The sequence below is a fragment of the Abramis brama genome (assembly GCF_963993115.1).
Source record: "Abramis brama genome assembly, chromosome: 7".
NCBI classification, from domain to species: domain Eukaryota; kingdom Metazoa; phylum Chordata; class Actinopteri; order Cypriniformes; family Leuciscidae; genus Abramis; species Abramis brama.
The window spans coordinates 16,019,510-16,042,522 of record NC_139969.1 but is presented as its reverse complement, the minus strand read 5'-3'; the positions used below and the strand labels follow the sequence as shown (position 1 = coordinate 16,042,522).

Genomic DNA, 23,013 nt, shown 5'->3' with positions numbered 1-23,013 from the left:
GCAACTTTTGGAGACTTCTGTATATTGGTATATTTATCTGTTAATTCCAATAATTGGTGCCTAAAATAGAAATGGAAATCTTCCTCAACAAAAACCTTTATTGTGATAAATGAATGTAGATTTACTTGTTCCATCATGAACGACTGGAAAAAATCATGGAAATGTATTGATTTAAAAAGGGTGGGAACATTTATTTTGCTTTTCACCCAGCATATTTGTTTATCCTGGGTTTTCTATTCAATTCAAATTCAAAAAAGCTTTATTGTCTATCCCCACAGGAGTAGAAATTTGTCTTTAGACAAGGGCTCAACAAACAATACAAAAGACAACCACACAACAACAATTTAAGATTGTTACCCCCCCCAGGATACAATGTTGAAAGTAAGCACAGATGCACAACTAGAATGTCCTTTTCAATATTAAAACTCCTCATTTTCCTCAGTAATGCTTATCAAATTTAAACTGGGTGTCATTCGCCGTACCCAGGTATTTAAAAGATCCCACCTGCTCAATTTAAGGCTTAACCTAATTAAGGCTTAAAAAAGTGTACGTGCATTATTAGCCCCACAATACATTTCTTTGGTTTTGTTAATATTAAGCTGCAAAGAACTCTCCTCCGTCCAGGCTGTGAGAGAATTAACAAAATTAAAATAAATGTCCAGTGTTCTAAAGCTTTCCAATAATATTGCTGCAAATTAAGTTAAATGTATATGCAATGCCTAGCTTTCCATGTGCAATCAAGACTATTTCAGTGAGATGTAAATGAGAACTCTCAGCTCTGAAAGCACTATTGAGTTCTTTCCAAAGGCGAGAATAAAGGCTTTTGAGAGGCTGTTCCATCTGCTGGTTTTGAGAAATCTCTGATCCTCAATGTTCACTGGCCTTTTACTCTCCCCAGAGAGAAGCAGTGATTTGCACATAGCTGGTATGAACAGGCGCAGGTGAAGCCCTCATCCTCACTAGAATGCAGAGGCAGTGAAACTGTACGAGATGCAATTAAAAATCCTAATAATAAATCTCCTCTGGCGCTGCGTTGACAGTCACGCCATCGTGTGGCACAGTAGATAATGCTGGCTGATGAAGTTTAAATAATGAGACTGTACACAGAGGTTAAAAGTTGTCAAGTATGCAAGTGGTGCAGAATTTACACATTTGTAATGCAAATATTGGTGTTATTGAAAAGGGTTATTTTTGAATATCTTGTGCCTGGGAGTCTCAATATGCGTAGATAATTATGGAAGATAATGTGTTCCATCAGATGGAGTTGTCAACTGCTTTGCCAACAGCTTCACACGTCTCTTAATGGCATATGAGATCTCTGGAGAAGACACTTTATCTCACCCGTCCATATGTTATATGCTGCCACTGTTTCGCTGAGCGCGAGCTGTCGTCTCAAACAGACAGGCTTTAGATTGGACTGGCTCCCTCCACTCCCACACATTTCACCTCCATCTTTCCACAGCCGCCTTGAGTGGAGCGCCGTCAGTCTCCCTCGTTTGCCTTCCAGCACTTATCCAAACACCCATTAAAGCATGTCTGTTTACACAGTTGTATGCTTGTTTGCAGAGCAATAAATAGAAGAACAGTTTGTTTCGTTGTCAATGTTGAGCTCAATCTCTCCCTACCTCTTTTGTTCATAGCTAGGGCGGGTCGATATAATTAAAGATAATACACCAAAAAATGACATTTCTGTCATCATTTAATCACCCTCATGTCATTCCTCACTGGTATGACTTTCTTTTTCCATAAAATGTCAGTGTAGGTTGTCAACTGAATCTTAATAGTGTCTCTGATTCAATGTATAATGGCAAAAACAACATTAAACGAGTTAGTATTTGATTTTGATCAAAAAAAAAAAATCAAAGAATCATTTTAAAACTTTCATTTATTTATTGTTTAGTCTATTTTCTTTAACATCTTTAACAATTTCATTAATATGGTACCATTCAAAAGTTTGGGGTCTGTAATTTTTTTAATGCTCTTTAAAGAAGTCTCTTGCGCTCACCAACTTCACCAAGGCTGCTTTTATTTGATACAAAAAATACAGTAAAAACAGTCATTTCTGTTTTAATATAATTTAAAATTGGTAACACTTTACAATAAGGTTCATTAGTTAACTACATTAGTTAACATTAACTAATAATGAACTGCACTTATACAGCATTTGTTCATCTTTGTTAATGTTAATTTCAACATTTACTAATACTTTATTAAAATCTTGTTAACATTAGTTAATGCACTGTGAACTTAAATGAACAAACAATGAACAGCTTTATTTTTATTAACTAACATTAACAAACATTAACAAAAACAGTAGTAAATGTATTGCTCATTGTTAGTTCATGTTAGTTAATACATTAACTAATGTTTAATAAAGGAACCTTATTGTAAAGTGTTACCTTAAAATTTAATATGTTCCTGTGATTGCAAAACTGTTTTCAGCATTACTTCAGTCTTCAGTGTCACATGATCTTTCAGAAATGATTCTAATATGATTTGGTGCTCAGAAAAAACTTTTATTAGTATCAATGTTAAAACAGTTTGTATGCTTAACATTTTAATATTCTTAAAATAAATAAAAAATCTAAATTCTTTATTTTTGTGGAAACTGTGATCCGAGGGGTTAATAAAGGCCTTCTAAAGCGAAGTGTTGCGTTCTTGTAAGAAAAATGTCCATATTTAAAACTTTATCGGCTAAAATAACTAGCTTCCGGCAGTGTGTGTGTGTGTGTGTGTATATACTTGGCTTTTTTTTAGGTCTCTGCTTTAGTCAGTTTGCTCTTTTTAAATCTCTCTATCAGTTCTCTGTTCGCTCAATCTCCTGATCTTACCTCATTCAAAGAGCCAGTGTTTTTTCTTTCTCCCTTGTGCGTTTTCATCCTAACATTGCTTTAGGCTGATAGCTTATGTGGAAATAGTCGTGGGCAAGACGACTGCGTTCAATAACCAAGCGGAGATGCAGCAGTCACACCCGTCCTCTTGAGACACATTGCGTCACTTTCTTCTGCGTCTGTGTGGTGTTAATTTAGTCATGCGGCCTGGGAAAAACTCAAGTACGGCCACAATCGGCCCAGTCGCCTGATCTAGAGTGACATCAGGGCGGGCTGACCTCTGACCTTGAATCCTGACATGTTCATTCTGTTTCTCGCTCTGGTCAACCGTACAGCAAAACTGTCAGCCAGAACTGATTGATGAAGCTTAGCGAAGGTCTAAATGATCAACTAATAGACAAGGAGGACCGTTAGGCTTTTTGTCAGTAATGTTCTCTGACAAGTGTTTCCACTCGTTGGTATGTGATATGTGACCATTCCCAAAATGCACTCTTCCTGTGTTGCTCTGAAAGGTATAGCCTAACGCATCTAATCACTCAGTTCTTGCTTTCAAAAAGCAGATGTTTGCCCCTAACAGGGTTGTTTTGTTTGCTCTGACAGATATGCAAAGAATTGAGCTTTCTGGTGTCATTTTTCCCCATATTGAGATTGACTCCTTTAAAAGAGGTGGATTGCTGGAGCGCATGAGCAACGTTGTAAACCAGTGTAACGCTGCTCTCTACAGGCAGCAGTGTGTGGAACACTTTACACATTTGCTCTTCAAAGGTGAAATCAAAATATACATTCTTAATATAGTCCTCTTGTCTTATTGTGCATGGTATAGCATGTTATTTCAAAGAAAAATGTCTCTGAAACGACTGAATATGGCCCAGAAATGTTGGAATCTTTCTGCCATTGTGTGGCAATGTCTGTCCAAACAATGGAGGACAGTTTTGGACATTGTCATTACTTTTACAAGTTAGTTTGGTGCTGCTATTGATGCAGAAATTGCTTACACAGTGGCATTTAATGAGTCCAATGTGACTCATTTTCTTATGAACAGCATCATTGTCTGGAGTCTATTTTTGTGAGGTGAACTGGTGATTAAATCAAGAAGAGGAGCGAGTTTGTGCCTCTCTAAGGGCCATGTCTATTTCTGCAAGATGTGAGGGAATACATAGTCGCATTTTTTTTTAGAAGTCCCATTAAAAGCATTGCTCATTATTGAAGAGAATCTTTGTTAAAATGAAGAGGACTTGTTTTTGTGGTGATCCTTTTTTGTGGCAACCGATTCTGAGATGTCTTTTCTGTCCCCTGTGCACAGATGTGAAGGGGCCGGCCAGCCACCACTTCTCCTGCGGCCAGTCGCCATTCACGGAGCCCTGCGTTTGGGAGAGGAAATACTGCATCCTGACCGATAGCCAGCTCATCCTGCTCAACAAGGAGGAAGAGGTGAGAGCGCTCCTTCCCTATGCTTTATCCCCTCATTCTTCTCTCTTCCTCTCCCTCCGAATGAAGAGCGAGGGACGGTTAAAGAAAGACACGCAGATGATGTTTGTGCTTTGTTGTACGTTTCCCCTTTTGAGGGTTAAATGCTTACGGATGTAATTTATTGGAATTAGTTTTCCAAACGACATTTGAGTTATTTACATATGATTTGTGAATCGAATAAAATCGCAAAGCAAATTTAACCGACCTTCTTAAGGAAAACTAGTCCCATCCGAACTGTTGTAAAGAGACTTGTTTTGCAGTTTAATGATTTGTCCTCTTCTGTACTGAATTGCAGCGCATCACTGTCTCTGTGCAGGGCAACCGATTTCACCTTGAGGTTATTAAAGGGAATAATCAATTCACTTAATGTATTGATATAGTTTCTGATTGACAGATTGCTTTCAGATTCAGTTTAACGGTTAGTTAATTAGTAGCAATGTTAGGGAAAAGGACTTTCTTACCCGCTGTTAGAATGTGTACCCCTGTGACCTGCACCTACTGACCTCTGACCTCTGACTTGTTCCCAGATGCCATCTGAGGTCCATGAAAGCCCCACAGCATCCTCATCAAAGGGCCGCAGCCTGAGAAGGACAGTCAGTGTGCCCTCTGAAGGACAGTTCCCAGAGTTTCCACCAGAGGGAACCTCCATGATGTTAGGTAAGATCCATGTGGTGCTTCTGTTAAGATGGCAAAACTGCACTGTGCACTCTTTCAGGCAGAACAACCATGAATACAGAATTTGAATAGGGTTATCATCAGATTATATATTTAATTGTTCATGCCGTTCCACCTATTTCTACATTTAGATTATCTTTGCTGTAGTTTTTAGCAAATAATAATTAATTTACTGTTGTATTTGCCAAAATCATTTACATTTCTGATACAAGTATAATATAGAATTTTAATATCAGCCATGTATCAGTTATCAGACAAGATGAAAATCATTATTGGCTTAAGCTATTAATTACCAATCAATATTGTGATGCCAATATTCACTGTAGCATTTAAAATAATTCATGTCTTATTTTCTGAGGAATAATTATAGTATAGAAATTTAATATCAAATATCTATCAGTTATTGGATGTAAGATCAATATAATTATCGGCTTAAGCTATAATCAATCATTTTTATATTGCTTTTATTTTTATTCTGAATGTATTTTATTGTAGTTATGCTTAGACTATATTTTTTATTGGCTAGAAACTTCTCTTTTGCAGTCTTCTTAAAAAATATTTTAATAACTTTCATGCAGTAATCACGAGCCATTGGAAATGTCATTGATCAAAAGGTGTGGAAACACTGATTCAAACAATAAAAGGACCTCTAGATACTTTTGACAGAGGTTTTTTGTTCGGTCTATAATATTTCAAATATGAAGCTTATACTGGTGGATCAAATGGCACTCTTTTAGCATTTACTGTAGCTTTAAGATGTTGTTAAGCGGGCACACTCACACTGCAGCTTATAGAATACGGATTTGCGCACTAGCAGGCTGAGCATGAGGTGAATCATGAACAAAATCACGTCAGTAGGTGCATTTGTAACATCAGGGCCATTACTCTGAATCCACTGCCACGAGCACGGAGGATCAGGATAACAAAGCAGTGGATTTAAAAGGCAACAACGCAGGGCTTAGAGAAACATCAGATTGGGGGCGAAAATATGCATGCTAAAAACTGCAGAATATTTCGCAAAAACAAAGATCAGTTGTACAGCAGAATCAAATGCATAATTCTTCACATATACACACACGCTGCCCTCATTGTTTCTACATGAGATTGTTTTGTCTTGCTTTTATCAGCGATTACTCACTCTAATGTTGATCCAAATGACTTTCTTCAGTGAAACACAAAATAAGATATTTTGAAGAATGTTTCAACTGTTTTTGTTCATATTATGAAAGTCAATGGGGTCCAAAACAACACTGGGGTTCATTGACTTTCATTGTATGAACAAAAAACAATGAGACCTTTTTCAAAATGTCATTGTTTGTGTTCCACAGAAGAAAGAAAGTCAAACGGGTTGAATGGCATGAGGATAAGAACATGCTTTCACAATTTAGATTTTTTGAATTAGCTATCCCTAAAACTGAGTCAAACGGAAGCTCCCTAGTCCCAATGCAAACTGGTCTGAAAGCAGATTAATTAGGGGGAATTTTTAGTGGTTGTAAGAATTATGATTCACATCCCTACTCTCTTTTATTTCCATCTTATTCATCCCTCCGTATCTGCACTTTTTCTCATAACGTTTCGTTATGTTTGAGCAACTTCGGTACGTTTGGATAGATTTGATCCCGCGACCTCTGCGGGCAGGGCGTGCTTGTGCGAGGAGGAGTATAGAGGAATGTAATTCCATGGAACAAAACTCACTGTTGTCAATGTGTTAGTTTTCTTTCTGTTTCTCTCTGCGGACATGGGGGGGTAGTGTTGCTTTCCCTCCCAGGCCTAGGGAGGGGGGGGAGGCAATAACTGAAGCTGCCCTCTGACTGGTCTCACATTCAGCGCCAGTACGTGCGGGGGTGCGGACACTGACCCAGTGGGCCGGTTGCTAAAGGCAGCGGTCAGAGAAATGCACAAATCTCTGTGACTAAGAGAGTAATTCATTCTCCAGACCCTCGTAAGCTGCACCGCCACGGATTCATAGAGCGAGAGGAGAGGGTTATTTATATGTTAATGTTCGCTCTGTTTGACAATGAGGAATTCTGTGGCCATTCAGAACACGTTGAGTCTCGAGAGGCTGTTGAATTCACAGCAACAAAAATTTAGTGAGATCATTTGTGGTTTTTAGTTTGTTTCGATCTGTGAATCATACATATTATTAGTAGAGATACAGCAGCTCCGTCTTTCTCACAGTTGTCAAGACAATGAGTTTCTGACTTCTCTCACATAGCAAACAGATATTTATAAACTATGTTTGGATGGTTGATGTTGGTTTTCATTTTTCACACACACACACACACACACACACACACACGCACACACACGCACACACACACACACACGTACAAGAGGAGAACATCTGATTTAAAAGGTTTGCTAAAAAAATTAAAATTCTGTTTACCCACCCTCACTCCAGACTTTGGCTTTCTTTCTTCTGCAGAACACAAAAGATGTATTGTAGAATTAATGTTTCAGTGGTTTTCGTCCATGCAAGGAAAGTAAATGGGGTTCAAAACAACATTAGACCCCATTGACTTATATTGTATGACAAAAGTAAATGAATATATATTTTTTAAATATCTTCTTGTGTGTTCCACAGAAAACTTAAGTCATACAGTTTTAGAACTAAAAGAGGGTAGTAAATAATGACAAAATTAATTATTAGATGAGCTATCCCTTTCAAATCCGATATTTGAAATGATAACATCCAAATGTTCCGTTTAACCTCTGGGGTAAAAGTAATGAAGTGTTTAATAGAGACTGAAATAGAATAATGGTTATCTATTTTGGTAGATGAAATGCATCTTGTCGCACTACCTAATATGTCCAATTGATTTTGCTATTAATACATGTCGATGCGAGAAGGATGTCTCAGCTTTACAGATCTACTTATATTGTTCCCCAAGTCTGTCTTTGTGCAACATTTTTTTTAAGGTTGTTATTGAAGGAAATAAAAAGAATGAAAATAGTTCAGTGAGCAGTGTCATGGGGCACGCTGTCCTGAAAAAATTCACATTTTACTTGGTGGGCGAGATCAAAAGTACTTCCTGGCGTATTTAGGGCAAGGGAAACTGCTACCAGTATGTTGATAGCTGAATATCTTTGTTTTGCTCTTTGGGGGAAGCAATGTATGGAAGCTTAAGGTTAACAATATTCAATTTGAAATGTAATATGCAAAATGGCAATACAATATGCAAATAATTACAAAGAAATATTATAATGACTTTAATCTTAAAGAGCAGATACTAATATTAAATCTGATACATACCCTAGAACTTCATTCTTATGGAAGCTTATGGGTAGCAATATTCAATTTGAAATGTAATATGCAAAATGGCAATGCAATATGATATATTAAAATCACAGATGATAAGGTATGTTTAACATGTTCAAGCAAAAATTGTAGCAAAATGATCATTTAAATGTTATTTTTCTTAATTGCATATATTTATAACAACCGATTGTTGTTTATGCATCAATTATAGGCCTATAATAAAACGATGTCCATCCGGACATGCTAATAAGTGTTGTTAATAATAATAACAATAATTTCTATTTCCAAAAATAACTCTGATGTTTAAACCCCTCTTTGGCACCCTAAAGTTTTTTTTATTTATGAACATTTTATTTAAAACTTCACAACTACTAATGTTTTTGAACATTGTACAAAAGCTATTATGCCACACAACTCCTGTTCCAGCACATCCCAAAGGTGCTCCATTGGATTGAGATCTGGTGACTGTGGAGGCCATTTGAGTATAGTGAACTCATTAGTCCCTTTCACACAGCAATCCCAGTAAATTACCGTAAAATTGACAGATTTGCTTTACCGGTAATACACAAATATGCTGTTCACGCAAGCAATGACATTCTGGCTTTTTACTGGTTAGAGACCATTCCAAAATACCGGTAAATTCTGTGATGTCAGTCATCGGAAATGATCTTTAAACACTGCGCCGTTGTCTTCATCCGCCCGCATGAGGAGAAGAGCTTTAGTTTCACTATCTGTTCAGTTTGACAACATTTTTTGACATCTGAGTGAAAGGCATAATGGGATGATGTTACAACTTCCTTTACTGGTAATGTTACAACTTCCCTTACTGGTAAATTGCCGGGACCAATTTACCGGTATTTTTGAAAAGGTCCTGTTCACACAAGATCTCTTACTAGTAATTTACTGGTAATTTACCAGTAAGGACTGTATGTGTGAAAGGGGCTATTGCCATGTTCATGAAGTCAGTTTGAGATGATTTGAGCTTTGTGACATATGCGTTATCCTGCTGAAGTAGCCATTAGAAGATGGTAAACTGCGGTCATAAAGGGATGGACACATGGTCAGCAACATTAGGCAGGCTGTGGCTGTGGCTTTTAAACGATGCTCAATTGGTACTAAGCAGCCCAAAGTGTGGCAAGAAAATATCCATCACACCACCAGCACCTGGTGGTTAAAATATATGTTTAAATTATATGTCAAAACTAGTGTAGGAAATAACAAATGTAAATTATATTAGTGAATCTGAATGATCATTTTGCTCCAAACGTTGCACATATGGTATGGAAAATGTAAATTTAAATACAGAAATGCATTGCATTTTACATATTGCATTGCCATTTTGCATATTACATTTCAAATTGAATATTGCTACCCATAAGCTTCCATAAGAATGAAGTTCTAGGGTATGCATCATATTTAATATTAGTATCTGCTCTTTAAGATTGAAGTCATTGTAATATTTTTTTTGTAATATTTTTAATATTAAGACCATAATTTTTCTTGTTGCATTTTTCTTCTTGACCATGTTTTTAGGGAGCCATTAGTTTAGAGTAGAGTAAAACAAATAAATTGCAATGCTGGGTTTTTAGGGTTACGAAATTTCTGTACGCTTTAATTTTCCCTAACCCTTCCCAGCAAGTTAGAAGCCCTGGATTTTGGATATGTTCATCCCAGAGCATTCCTCTGTCATTCTCTAAACTAAAGTATCAGGATCCTGTAATATTCCTGCACCTCACAGACTCCCCATAAAGTAACTCCAAATACATATTTGCTTTGACCTCTATAAAAGCTTTGCCAGTGAGCTAGAAGACAGAAGCTTCAGTTTGTTCATCTCCAAACAACCATCTTGCACTCTATAAATTTTAATCTGTTAAAAATTATTTGAATTATTTTATATTTGATTTAATGTATCGACTCTGTTGTGTGGGTAACATTAAAAATTGTTAATCGCCAAGTATGCATTTCTGAAACATTCTGATGCATTTTTTGCATTGTTGCAACATTTATCTCTAAATTTCCTTAGAATTGGAAGGGAAAACTATAGATCAAATACCTGAAAATGGCTAAATTTTGTTTTTAAAACAGTCAGCAATGATGCCAGTCGGCAGTGAACATATTGTGTGACTTTGGCATGCTGGGAGATTCAAATTGCAAATATTTCCCTGCCAGACTTGTTGCCATGATACATTTCACAGTGTGAGCTGCAGTTATATGTAGCTTCAATAATATCCCATATTAAGTGAAAAATAGGCATTATTTAATTGATTTAAACAAGGACTCTGTGGGTTAACTATCTATCATATTTTACACAGTAACCAAATTTAATTTACACTGAACCAAACCCTAAATCCTAAGCTTATTTAAAATATAAACCAAACTTTTGATGAATTACATGTCTTTTGAAAATGCAAATCTAGTTACAGTATTTTTTTTTGCTTTCTTATGACATTGTCTAATTGGTTTATTTTGAATCCACCTATACAGTATGAAATAGCATTCAACACAATGCTGTTGCTCAGAAAAATCGAGTCGAGTTGTACATCCAGCTGCTTCACTTCCCCCATTCATTCCACTATATTGTTATGCACCACTGAGATTTTCCTGTCCTTTCTCACGCATGTAACAGGTGAAATGTGTTACACAATGAGTGAAATACAATAGTGCAACCATACTTTTATATTTCTGGTCATGTCGATTATCATAATCAATGCTATAGGCTATTTATTATGGTTTTATTTCTTCAAAAAATTTGATCTTAGGGACTGTCATCCCATCCTTGCATCTTTTTTCCCGTATAATGATGACTGAGTATAAAGAGTGTGTGTAGGCTATGTATATAGTTGTAAGTGTGATATACATTCCTGGTAATTTAATGTCTGAAGATGGACAGTGTGCTGTCGTCTATAGATTAAAGGATCCTTTTGAAAGGACAGCCATTGTTGTGATTTTCAATAGACACGGAGAAAAACAGAGTGGGTTTGACTGGAGCGGACTCAGGCTTTACTGCATTCCTCAGTGAGTGTTTCGACTGAGTGAAGGGGGTGTGAGAGACTTCACTCACTGAACACCGGCTCGGCTCATCTCATCTCATCTGCTCTCTGGGATTGTTTCATTTTGTTTTCTTGGAGGGATGTGACTATAACTGATTGCGGGATCGATATCAACCATGGAGTTTATAGGTATGTTTTCCGAAGCACTTTATATTCAACGGTTGTGTACGGCAGTAAGTTGTACTGAGTTTGAATTGCCGCCGCATATTTGATCGTTCGGTCCTCCACTAGGATTTGTAACGTTATTTCTCCTTGCAGTTCGACCACCACATTTTAAATGAGATTTCCACCCTTGTTGTTATTCCCCGTGCTAATGAAGCCTACTGACGATGTGGTGCGTATTCAACAGTTGTCTGAAGTAGAAACTTCTTCACGTTTGTAGCCGATACTATTTAACGTTACGTTTCTGTTTATGATTCGCAATCGATAAACGGTTCTTTCTCATTTCATGATGTGGATGTTTCATGAACGTATTTTCCCGCCGTTTCGGATGGAACACCATAATAATAAAACAGCCTTTGAATCTGTGTGAAACATACAGCGTGACTACTAGCATAGTCCGATTCTCCAATGGATGATGCATAAGAGTCGGTTCTTTGTAGTGAATCACTAACACACAGCCCAACCGAAGTAGTCCGACTCCCGAGTAAATGTCTCTTTTGAGTCGGTTCAAAATGTGATTCACTAATTGAATTGTTCAAATAGGTTACTGGCATACTGAATCTCGTGTAGTTATTTATGACGTCGTTTTAAACCAGGAATTGTTACTGTCTAGGTTGTAATAGTTTAATCAGTAGTGTTTTATACAATATATATATATATATAATAAACTAATGAAATATGAAAGTGCTAAAGGAATTGTTAATGGAACCAGAATCGTTAAGAGGAATTGGAAGCAGAAATGCTTCATTTCTAATTTTTTAGAGGTCTGGTTTTAAAGGGGGACCTTTTCCTTGTCCGCTTTAATTAAGCCTTATGTAGATTAACAATGGCTCGTTGTTATCGTGCTTTTAACATCAAGTAGAAGAAAGCATCGATTCTTCCGCTTGCCTGCACCTCTATCCTTCATTAACGGTCACCCCTCATGGCGTCCACTGCTGTTATTTATTTATTTGCCCTTTTAATGTCATCTATCCTTTTATGCTCCTGTATTAAAAGCCAGTGGGATGCTTCCTTTAAATGAATCATAGAACAACACCCTGGATTTGAACTTTATTAGTTACTGTATATGAGTTTTTCTCAGACCTATCTATCTATCTATCTAGAATCATTCAAATATCATTCAAACTCCCTCCGGATTTGAGATTCCTAAAGCATATTGAAATAATTTGATTTGTCATGAAAAATATTATTTGGATGTAAACTCCTGCTTGGAGTCATTCAATCTTTGTTGTTCATTGCCCTGCCCCCTGTCTGACAAGATTTTTAGGCCTGAAACTTGCTTGTGATAGCATCATCTGAACATGACAGTCATCACATACATTAGCTGTATTGTGTATGTAGCCCTAAGAGTTTCAGTTTTAAGTGGAAAGGAAGTTAGTACGCCATATGACCCTTTGTTTAAACATCACCACTCTTTTAATACCTGATATTAAACTTGAAAAACCTGTCTGTGGGTTTCCGCCATTTTTGACCAAACCTGTTTGACCTTTAGATTCTGAGGCGTCATAAACTAAAACAATGCAATGCAACTGTGAGTTGCAAGGATCTTAACATAGTGCGCCACACCTGTCTGCTGAGTGTATGAGTGGAAAGGATGTTCTGCATGTCTCCAGTGTCTAAGCTTAGTGTTGTGACATCACTACATTCCAGACATTTGGAATCACATAGAAACAGAGAGATGAAAAATAAATAGTGAAAGAAGTCTCGTCATCAGGAAAGGAAGAGAATAGATACACTGTTGTGCTTCTGTTTGCACTTGTTTCATTCGAGAACTCATTCTCAAGAGCAATGGTATTTAAGAAGGACCTGAACTGAAATGGCAAAGCAAGAGATAAATTGCTGTCTTAAGCCCTATTCGCATGGGATAAGTATTACCTGGTGACCTCTAGTAATTTGTAATAATTGCGGAGGTTGTCTGTTGTCTTAATCCTGTGCGAATCGGAAGTAAAAATTCCCCTGCAAATGACCTACCATGTTTCGCCAAACACTGAGGTCCTGTGATAATATTAGTCCCGTGCGAATCGGCATCTCTGTGATTTGGCGGGTCGTAAATAATTTTTTCAAGGTTTTTGTTTCCTGTGTGCTTTTTTATCCATCTTTCGCGAAGAATGGAGGCTGCGTTGGAGTGTTTTGATAGTATTTTGGGTGCTGGGTCATATCGCTATACACCATACGATACAGCTATACAATTTGCAGAAAGAGAAAGCTGAAAACCATCAGAAGAGCAAAAACAAAAAGAATGATTAGATGGAGATGGATGACATATAGCAGCATGCGGTAAAGAATATTCTTCTGTTTATGATGTATCATACAGCTAGACCTATAATAACGACAAGACATTTCCAAGCAATAGCCTATTGACATCATATCAGGGAGATAAGTCAGTAAATTCGAGTAAAATCACAGGCTTCACTTATCCCGTGCGAATGCGCCACACGAAATCCTGATGTGGGTGGGTAATTTCTAAATTACACGAGGTCCCCAGATAATACTAATCCAGTGCGAATAGGGCTTTAGTCCGTAAACACTTCTGGAAGTGTTCTGTAGTGCCAACAATCTGTTAATATGGTTTAGCACCATAAAGAAGTTTAGAAGTATCGTAAACCCAGCAATAAAAAGAAATATAACCTCTCATAAAATGCGGATATCTGACTTAAAAAAACAAAAAAACAATCATTGGGATAACAGGCTGATGGGTAAAAAGTAGTTGTGAGAAAATCCTGTCCGGGCCCAGTGGTTTCCACTTACCGACTAAAACCCCTCTGCGTTTTGCAGTGGCTTTCATAGAGGTTTTTCCCATAGCTTACCCTCTCTGAGCATTATGATGCAGAGAAATGCTGCAGTTGCGTGTGGCGGAAGCGTGGAGCTTTGCTCCACTTCGCTGTTGCCTCTGCTGTTCCACTAAATGTGAATAATTAATGCCTGGCCTGCACATTTCATATCAGGTATCATCATCTTTACTGTGATGTTGTGGAGAGGCCTGACAAGCAGTGTATTCATGTATTCCATACTGTTCAGGCATGTAGTATTGATAAGTTTAAACAAGGTTTCTCTTTCTGTAAGGTCTTGTTCTTGTAATCATGCTGGGATAATGAGTAATAATTGCTAACACTCATTCTTGGGCAGGGCTCAACAACAAGGAAGGATGAGGGCAGTGAGACAGTTTTGGGCCTGTTATCTTATGTATTATTATGATCCTTTACATACCTTAAACCTGAACAGTTGGTGGCTAATTTTGCTTGTCACCTTTTAAATTTTTAATTTAATGGATTAGCATTGAATGAGGTTTTGTTGTTGCAAGAAAGAGTTGTTTTTGTTTGCATCTAATGACTTGGTTTGTTTACCATCTAATCTTGGTAACATGGTGAGAATTTTTTAAATTTTTTTGCAAATATATCACACTCTTGGAGACTACTGTATAATTACCAGCTATTATTGCAAATTTTCTTGCCATTTTTTTATGTGATGTATGCAGTATCTCAAAAGTGAATACACCCCTCACATTTCAGCAAACATTTTAGTATATCTTCTCAAGGGACTATACTATAGAAATGAAACTTGGATATATTTTAGAGTAGTCAATGTGCTGCTTGTATAACTCAACATACAGCCATTATTGTCAAAATAGCTGGCAACAAAGTGATAATAGCTGTATGTCGTTTAACCATGCAAAGCCACATGTCCTATTCATCATGTTCATGTTTTTGTCTGCTTGACAGGACCATACAAATGTGTGTATCTTGTATTAGAGTAGTTAAAATTTGTGCTTTGAGTACAATTCTCTCATACTGACCACTAGATGTTCAACATGGCACCTCATGGCAAATAACTCTCTTAGGATTTGAGAATTAGGATTGTTGCTCTCCACAAAGATGGCCTAGGCTGTAAGAAGATTGGTAACACCCTGAAACTGAGTTACAGTAACAGGCCAGGGTCATACAGAGGTTTTCCAAGACGGGTTCCACTCGGAACAGGCCTCGCGAGGGTCAATCAAAGAAGTTGAGTCCTCGTGCTGTGCGTCAGGTGCAGAAGCTGGCTTCAAAAAACAGACGCATGAGTGCTGCCAGCATTGCTTTAGATGTAGCAGAAGCAGAAGGTCAGCTTGTCAGTGCTCAGACCACAGACCACACACTGCAACAAGTCGGTTTGCATGGCCGTCGTCCCAGAAGGAAGCCTCTTCTGAAGCTGGCTCACAAGAAAGCCCGCAAACAGTTTGCTGAAAGCAACCTGTCCAAGAGCATGAATTACTGGAACCATGTCCTGTGGTCTGATGAGACTAAGATAAACTTGTTTGGCTCAGATGCTGTCCAGCATGTGTGGCAACACACTGGTAAGGAGTACCAAGAAAATTGTGTCTCGCCTACAGTCAAGCATGGTGGTGGTAGCGTCATGGTCTGGGGCTGCATATGTGCTGCTGGTACTGGGGAGCTGCGCTTCATTGAGGGAAACATGGATTCCAACATGTACTGCGACATTCTGAAGCAGAACATGATGCCCTCCCTTCAGAAACTGGGCCGAACGGCATGATAACGAGCCCAAACACACCGCCAAGATGACTACTGCCTTGCTGAGGAAGCTGAAGGTGAAGCTGATGGAGTGGCCAAGTATGTGTCCAGACCTGAATCCTATTGAGCACCTGTGGGGCGTCCTCAAGCGGAAGGTGGAGACATCCAACAGCTCCATGATGTCATTATAGAGGAGTGGAAGAGGATCCCAGCAACAACCTGTGCTGCTCTGGTGAACTCCATGCCCAGGAGAATTAAGGCAGTGCTAGATAACAATGGTGCTCACACAAAATATTGACACTTTGGACACAGTTTTGACATGTTCACTTAGGGTGTACTCACTTTTGTTGCCAGCTATTTTGACAATAATGGCTGTATGTTGAGTTATTTTCAGAGGACAGTAAATATATACTGCTATACAAGCAGCACATTGACTACTCTAAAATATATCCAAGTTTAATTTCTATAGTATTGTCCCTTGAGTAGATATACTAAAATGTTTGCTGAAATGTGAGGGGTGTACTCACTTTTGTGAGATACTGTATATTATTATTACATTATAAATGTGTGTGTAATGTATATATGAAGAGTTCAGATGCAAAATCCTCTAAGTGCCATCTGAAATTTTCTTCTAGAATGATCATTTTTATCAAGCTCGTATATTTAAGTTCAGTAATTTCACTTAAATGACAACTAATAGGTCATTTTCATTACCATTTAAGTGAAATTACTGAACTTAAATATACAGGCTTGATAAAAATGATCATTCTAGAAGAAAATTTCAGATCGCACTTAGAGGCTTTTGCATCTGAACTCTTCATATATATACATATACACGTGTGTGTGTGTGTGTGTGTGTGTGTGTGTGTGTTATATGCATGTGTGTACATGGTATACTGTTTGTGTATGTTTTTATTTAATATTTAAGTGTTTTTACATCCTAAATGTAAGTAATGGCATAACATTAAATTACATTCATTAATTAAATTGATATACTTAAATTGAGGTCAGTGAGTGTTGGAAAGCCAAGTTGACCCGTTTTCTTGCAGGTTTTTTTAATTTTTTTTTTAGTTTTTTAGTTTTGTTTTTTTCTGGTTGATGGATGATGAAATGGTTGAAAAAAATCTCATGATTCACAGTGAAGGAGAGACCTAACCACCCTAGCATTATGGCTTAGAGTTTTGCACAGACGAGCTCCACACAGAAAACGTAAAAAAGTTTTTGTCTCTCTTTCAAATGCATCCATATATCAATACATTTAATGATGGTCTTCTCATCCATGCAGAGAATGATGGATAATGTTAGTGTAGTTCTGCTTAATGTTGCAGGGAGTTTGGCTCTAGAAAAATGCATTGTGGCAAAATCATTCTTTTTTTTTTATCAGCTAAATCCGTATTGATTCATTTACACCCTCCAAATGGCATTTTACCACCGATTGATTGCCCAACAGAGGGCAATAAAAGGCAATACGGTGGTGTTGCGCTAACTAGGGACCACCCTTTCTCGCCATCCCCCACCCTCCTATCCACCAACACCAGAGCACCGGCATCACTTCTAATTACAGCCTGGGTCCTTGTTTCAGGTCTTGCTGTGTTCATTTTAACCCCTCTGTTATCTCCAGTGCTGTATTGATTCGAGGAAGGGCTGGGCCAAATCAATGCAGTAAGTGGATTTCCAGGGGCAGTCGAAGCCTGGTGGATATAGGAGAGAAGGAGAGACGCTGTGCTGTGCTGGCCTCACAGAGGGGCTTACAGGGAGACCTGTCGACTCTGACGCCAGGGGACAGAGGACAGTCAGGGACAGTCTGACCTTGGATGCACATAGTGAGGAGATGGATGGGCTGAGTTACAGAGAAGGAGAGAGACAGGAATAATTGTAGGTGTGATGTAATAGCTGTGATTTAAGGGAACTAAATGAATGTGCAGTCACTGAGAATAGCTGGTTTGTCCACGCTGCCTTTTTTTGTGTTTGCTTTCTTTTGGGGGCTGATGCAGTGTACAAAGAATCATAAAGCCTTGAGTTGAGACCTAAGCTGGTCTCTATTTGCATTGCTATGATGTGAAAATTTTTGCTCTACCATTTTTAAGACTATCAAAAGATGATTGGGGGATGGAGGGGAGTCAAATTTTAGACATTGCTGCAAGTCATTGTTTGTTTGTTTATTTATTTATTTATTTATACTACTGTTCATAAGTTTGGGGTTCAGTAAGAATTTTTGTGAAAGAAATTCATACTTTTATTCAACAAGAATGCAAATTGATTGCAAAGTGACAGTAAAGACATTATTTATACTAGTGTTACAAAACATTTCTATTTTAAATAAATGCAATGCTTTCTATTCATCAAAGAATCCTAAAAAAAAATAAGAAAAGTAATGTCACAACCCTCTGTAACAGTCTTAAATGATACATGATGTATCAATTCCATCGTGGGTTCTCATCCTTTTGAAGTGCATGCAAAGTTTTGCAGCGCTGAAAACAGCAGGTGCGTCTCAATTTGTGTTCTTGTGCCCTATTCTATGACGTTCTGTAGTATAAATAGTGTGCATAGTGTATAGTTAGTCATTTGGGACACAACTAGCATCTTTTCGACATGTCAACAACACAAACCAATCTCTTCAAGGCCTCTGTGTTCCTGCAACTACAGTGTTTGAGGGTGGTTTAAAGTAGACATTGTTCATGGGCAGCCAATGAAGACCATTGGATGGCATTATGCTAATTTGTTACATAGGTATGTAACAGGAAATGAGACTGGAGCTGCTGACAACTCGTTTCTCCTTTCTTTTAGGAGACAGAAACTTGATTTGTCGTGCACTTTAATCTTTAAAACTTTGCAGACCTTTTACAAATCTGAACGTCTGCAGTGTAAAGATCCCAACAGGTTTATGATGATGAAGTTCACATGTAATTTGTTCACCATGACATTTATTGTAGTATGATGCATTTAAGCCGTTATTAATTTGAACATTTGACGGATTATCAGTGATTATTTTTTTTATTTAATTTATTTTTCACTCCAACACCTAGTTGTGCTAATGTGAACAGCCTTAGTTTGTGTCTGGCTTGCATCATTTCCTGATTCCAGTCTCCTGATAGCAACTGATATTGCTTTATTCAATTTAAAAAGGATTTTGAAGGACATGCTAAATATAGCACATCAAGTCGTGCACCATACCCTTTCAGTTCAGTCCACATGCAATCTTATTTCAGTAGGTCACGTCCAGCTAATAGCTCTGACATTCTTTGACCTGTGTAATCTGACACATGCTTGTGTTTCTTATCTATTATTTTACTTCTCCATTCCTTAATGACCTCTAAAACACAACTCATGCCAATGACACGCATTCACAGGCACAGCACAAGCCTCCAGAGCAGTGTCCCACATGAAGTATGAAAACAAAAGTCTCGAGGCAAAGAGCGCCTCTTCGTTTTTCCTAATGTGCAAGGCTGCAGCAGGCAGACGGAGCCAGATGCGCTGAGGAGGGGGGAACAAGCAAATGAGAGAGAAGAGAGAGAGAGAGAGGGATGGGAAGTGCTTGCAGTTCTGCTGAGAGGAACAGAGGAGTGAGGTTACAGCGATTGATTGAGTAAATGCGGTAAAATCTTTTCCGCTGGTCTGCCAGAAAAGAGAAAGGGAAGAGGCTGATAAAGTGAGAACTAGGATTGCTGCCCAGAGAAACGGATAGAGAGAAGAGGATGGACTAAGACGGGAGAGAGAGGTTTAGCAGAGGACGTTTCAGTCTTTGAGGGAGAGCGCTGGAGTGCTGGTACGGAGAGAGAGAGAGGAAGACGGTACGATGTGGCAGTGAGCCACAGCAGGACAATGAAGAGGCTGCAGTTTATCAGTGCGGCGGAATCTCTCTCAGAGTGATGGACAATTAAAGGGAAGGCGCTCAAGCTCATTGGATGAGGGTGATGGTCACTCTCCAGCCAATCCAATGGTGACCAACTCCATTTATTCAGCAGGTGATGGGCAACAGCTGTGATAGAGGTATCTTGCTCTCTCTCTTCCTCTTTCTCAGCTGCGTGTTATTAGATTAACTTTTATAAGATTAAGTTATCGTCCTGCTCTGACTGGAGGGTCATTAAAAAATCCATAATGATTGAAGTTGGGTTGAATATGCTGTTACAAGTCATTTCCTGTTTGATAAGTTCAGAGGCGAAGTGAGGAGATGTTTTGCTGTTTTGATTTGCATTTACTCATGTTTATGCATCTTGCTTTTATCCAAAGTGACATAAAGTGCATTCAAAATGTATGTTTTATCACTGTGTGCATTACCTGGGATTTGAACCTATGGTCTTGGTTTTGCTAGTGCCAAGATTATATAAGTACAACTGTGCTTAGTCATAGGGATTGCTGCGATTTGTCAAGTTCGGCACTGCAGAGCTCTAATGCAAGCAGCAACTTCACGGAGAGTGTGAGAGATGTACGTAAGAGTTAGATCCGAGGAGCTTTTTAATACAATAGGCAGTCTTCAAAACCCAGCTCTGGCTGCAAAGGAGAAGACATGAGAAGTTGCTGTTTTTGTGAAGCAGTGTTCTGATCTCATATGTTTTAATACAAATTTAATCGCATGCACACTTTTTTTCTTAAGGGCAGCTGAGCAATTTATGCTGTATGAAAAATTTTCTTAATCTTTAAATATCAAAAGTCGGACGGACTGCACAGAATTTGATTTGACCACTCCTGGGCTGCAAAACAGGTTGAACTGCTAAATTTAGCCGTTAATCAATGGCTCTCTGGATATCAGCCAAATGCGAGTGTGACTGATGTGTAGTTTAAGAGACATTACGTCCTGTTCATTTGATAAGAGGTTGGTTGAGTGTATGTGTATTCCAAGATATTAAAGCAATAGTTCAACCAACAATTAAAATGTTATATAATTTACTCACCCTCGTATTGTTCCGAACCTGGATGACATTATCGCTTCAGTGGAATTTTGCAACAGAAGTGTTATTTTGACCATTCTATGAAAGTCAAAAGCGATGCAGTTTTTGTTTTTGGGCCCCTTTTTTCTTTCTAAATATCTTTTGTATCCCACATAAAAAATGAAGTCATATGGGTTTGGAATTTTGGGGCGAACTATCTCTTTAAGCTCTTTATTGTGAGTGGAGGGTTTGATCTTGAGCAGCAGTGGGCAGCTCTCCAACAGACCAGGCACAATCTGTATTGTATGGATCCACTGAGGCCTGCAAGCTGAAACCAGAACCAGCGTCTTGGCCAAAAGGCCTCTGGGTCAATTTCAACAGTGTTTTTTGATTCAGTGCAGACGCTGAGAGGCGGAAGTTCTGTGGCTGGCTATTCCTACTTGATGGACTGGGTTTTTATTTCTCAGGGTGAATTAACTCATTATGGGGTGATCTACACTTCAGTGAGGCGGACGGCCCGAGGGGTGGATCTCTGGGAGGCTGTGCGGATGTAGGTTACGTCCTGCTCCATCCTTGACACACATTGACTGCGGGCTCCCTGCAAATGCAGAATAAATCAGTCTGAGGAAATTAAAAATAAACTTGGATATGAAAGGAAAATGACTAATATATGTGAGAGCACAGGGCATCCATCTGGACGTCTGGTGGCGGCAGGTAGAGTGGGCGTTTATGAGTGGATGGATGACTGCTTTATTAAGAGGACTTAGTGAAAGCTTTGTGTTAAATCACTCTTTTACACCTGTCTGACTGGCACTTTAGCCAAGCGCAAGCAAGCTCTTTGTTAGGGACCCGCTGGGCATCATTAGAGGAGAGATAGATTTACAGAGGACCGGTGACTTCATTAGACCCCAGACTCCATTTAAGATTGGTCAGGATCAATCAGGGGTGTAGAGACAGTTTGAAAAGTGGGGAGGCACAGGAAGGCACACCTATCTTTGCAAAGTAATAATTAGTGACCCTTAATATATGTATACGTTTTGGGTCTGTAAGATTTTTAAAAATATATGTTTTTGAAAGAAGTCTCTTCTGCTCAAAAAGGCTACATTTATTTGATCACAAATACAGTAAAATACGTAATATTGTGACATTATTAACATTTGAAATAACTGTTTGCTATTTTAATAAAATAAAAATAAAAAATAAAATTATTCCTGTGATGGTAAAGCTGAATTTTCAGCAGCTATTACTCCAGCTGATTTGGTGCTCAAGAAACATTTTTTATTTTTATCAATGTTAAAAAACAGAATCGGCATTTATTCAGCATTTATTTGAAATGGAAATCTTTTGTATCGATTTATTGACTCCAAACGTGTGTGTGTGTGTGTGATATGTACAGGCCTATGTATCTTAAAAATTTAGAAAGAATGTGGAATGTTACATGCAATCAATTCAGGCAACAAACCTAAAACTATTTAATAGCTATGCAGTTATAGGTAGCAATTGTGTACCTATTGGAACATATCAGCCAATCAGAATGCCCTAATGCGTGGTAAAAGTATCTATAATATAGATCTTAGCTATAACTTTGTACAATAATTATTGATTTTGTGTCCGCCATCATTTCTAAATTAGTGCATCCGCAGAAGTAGTGTAATGTACAAATGTTGATTCCACTTATAATGATTCCTCTGCCTGCAGTATCAGTAGTTTATCACTAACGTCAGACTCCCTCCTGGAAGTGATCCACAGTGGGCTACTCCCTCTGTAACAGCTCTCCTACTCTTCATACTTCTCTGATCATTATTGTGCATATTAAAACGTTTAAAAACAACCTCCCAGTCTCTTTAAATATTTGCTGTGGTCTAATCCTTCCTTTCCTCTCTTCTCTCACAGCGGAAGCGTCTGCGGAGCGCTCTCCCAGGCGGAGGAGCATATCAGGGCTGGGCAGCTCGGAGAAGAACATTTCCATGGATGGCCCCAATTCGTCACCCTTCAAAGTGCCTGTGAGTTCATTCAGCAAAACTCATATTAGCATTACACCAGCTCATCATCACAACTCATTGACCTCTTCACTTCTCTCAGTCTGCAGTGCCAGCACTCTGTGTCCTTCAGCCATTGTTTCATTTTTTTAAGCCTCAGGATTTCCAGTCATTTTCAAGTGTATTATCATCATTTTGGTAACACTCTACAATA

General features: G+C 38.3%; 1 protein-coding gene across 6 annotated transcripts in view; it reads left to right on the top strand.

Annotated features, from left to right (window-relative positions):
* Positions 1-23,013, top strand: part of rasal2 (RAS protein activator like 2) — a 77,729-nt gene that overhangs the window by 30,900 nt on the left and 23,816 nt on the right. For 5 of the 6 annotated variants that reach the window (XM_084120101.1, XM_084120099.1, XM_084120100.1 and 2 more), the window contains 3 exons: positions 4,135-4,262; positions 4,829-4,958; positions 22,714-22,823. In XM_084120101.1, coding sequence (XP_083976227.1) covers positions 4,135-4,262; positions 4,829-4,958; positions 22,714-22,823 — 368 coding nt within the window. Of the gene's footprint in view, positions 1-4,134; positions 4,263-4,828; positions 4,959-19,336; positions 19,943-22,713; positions 22,824-23,013 lie in introns of those variants that run through there. The other variant, XM_084120102.1, reaches the window with a different exon arrangement.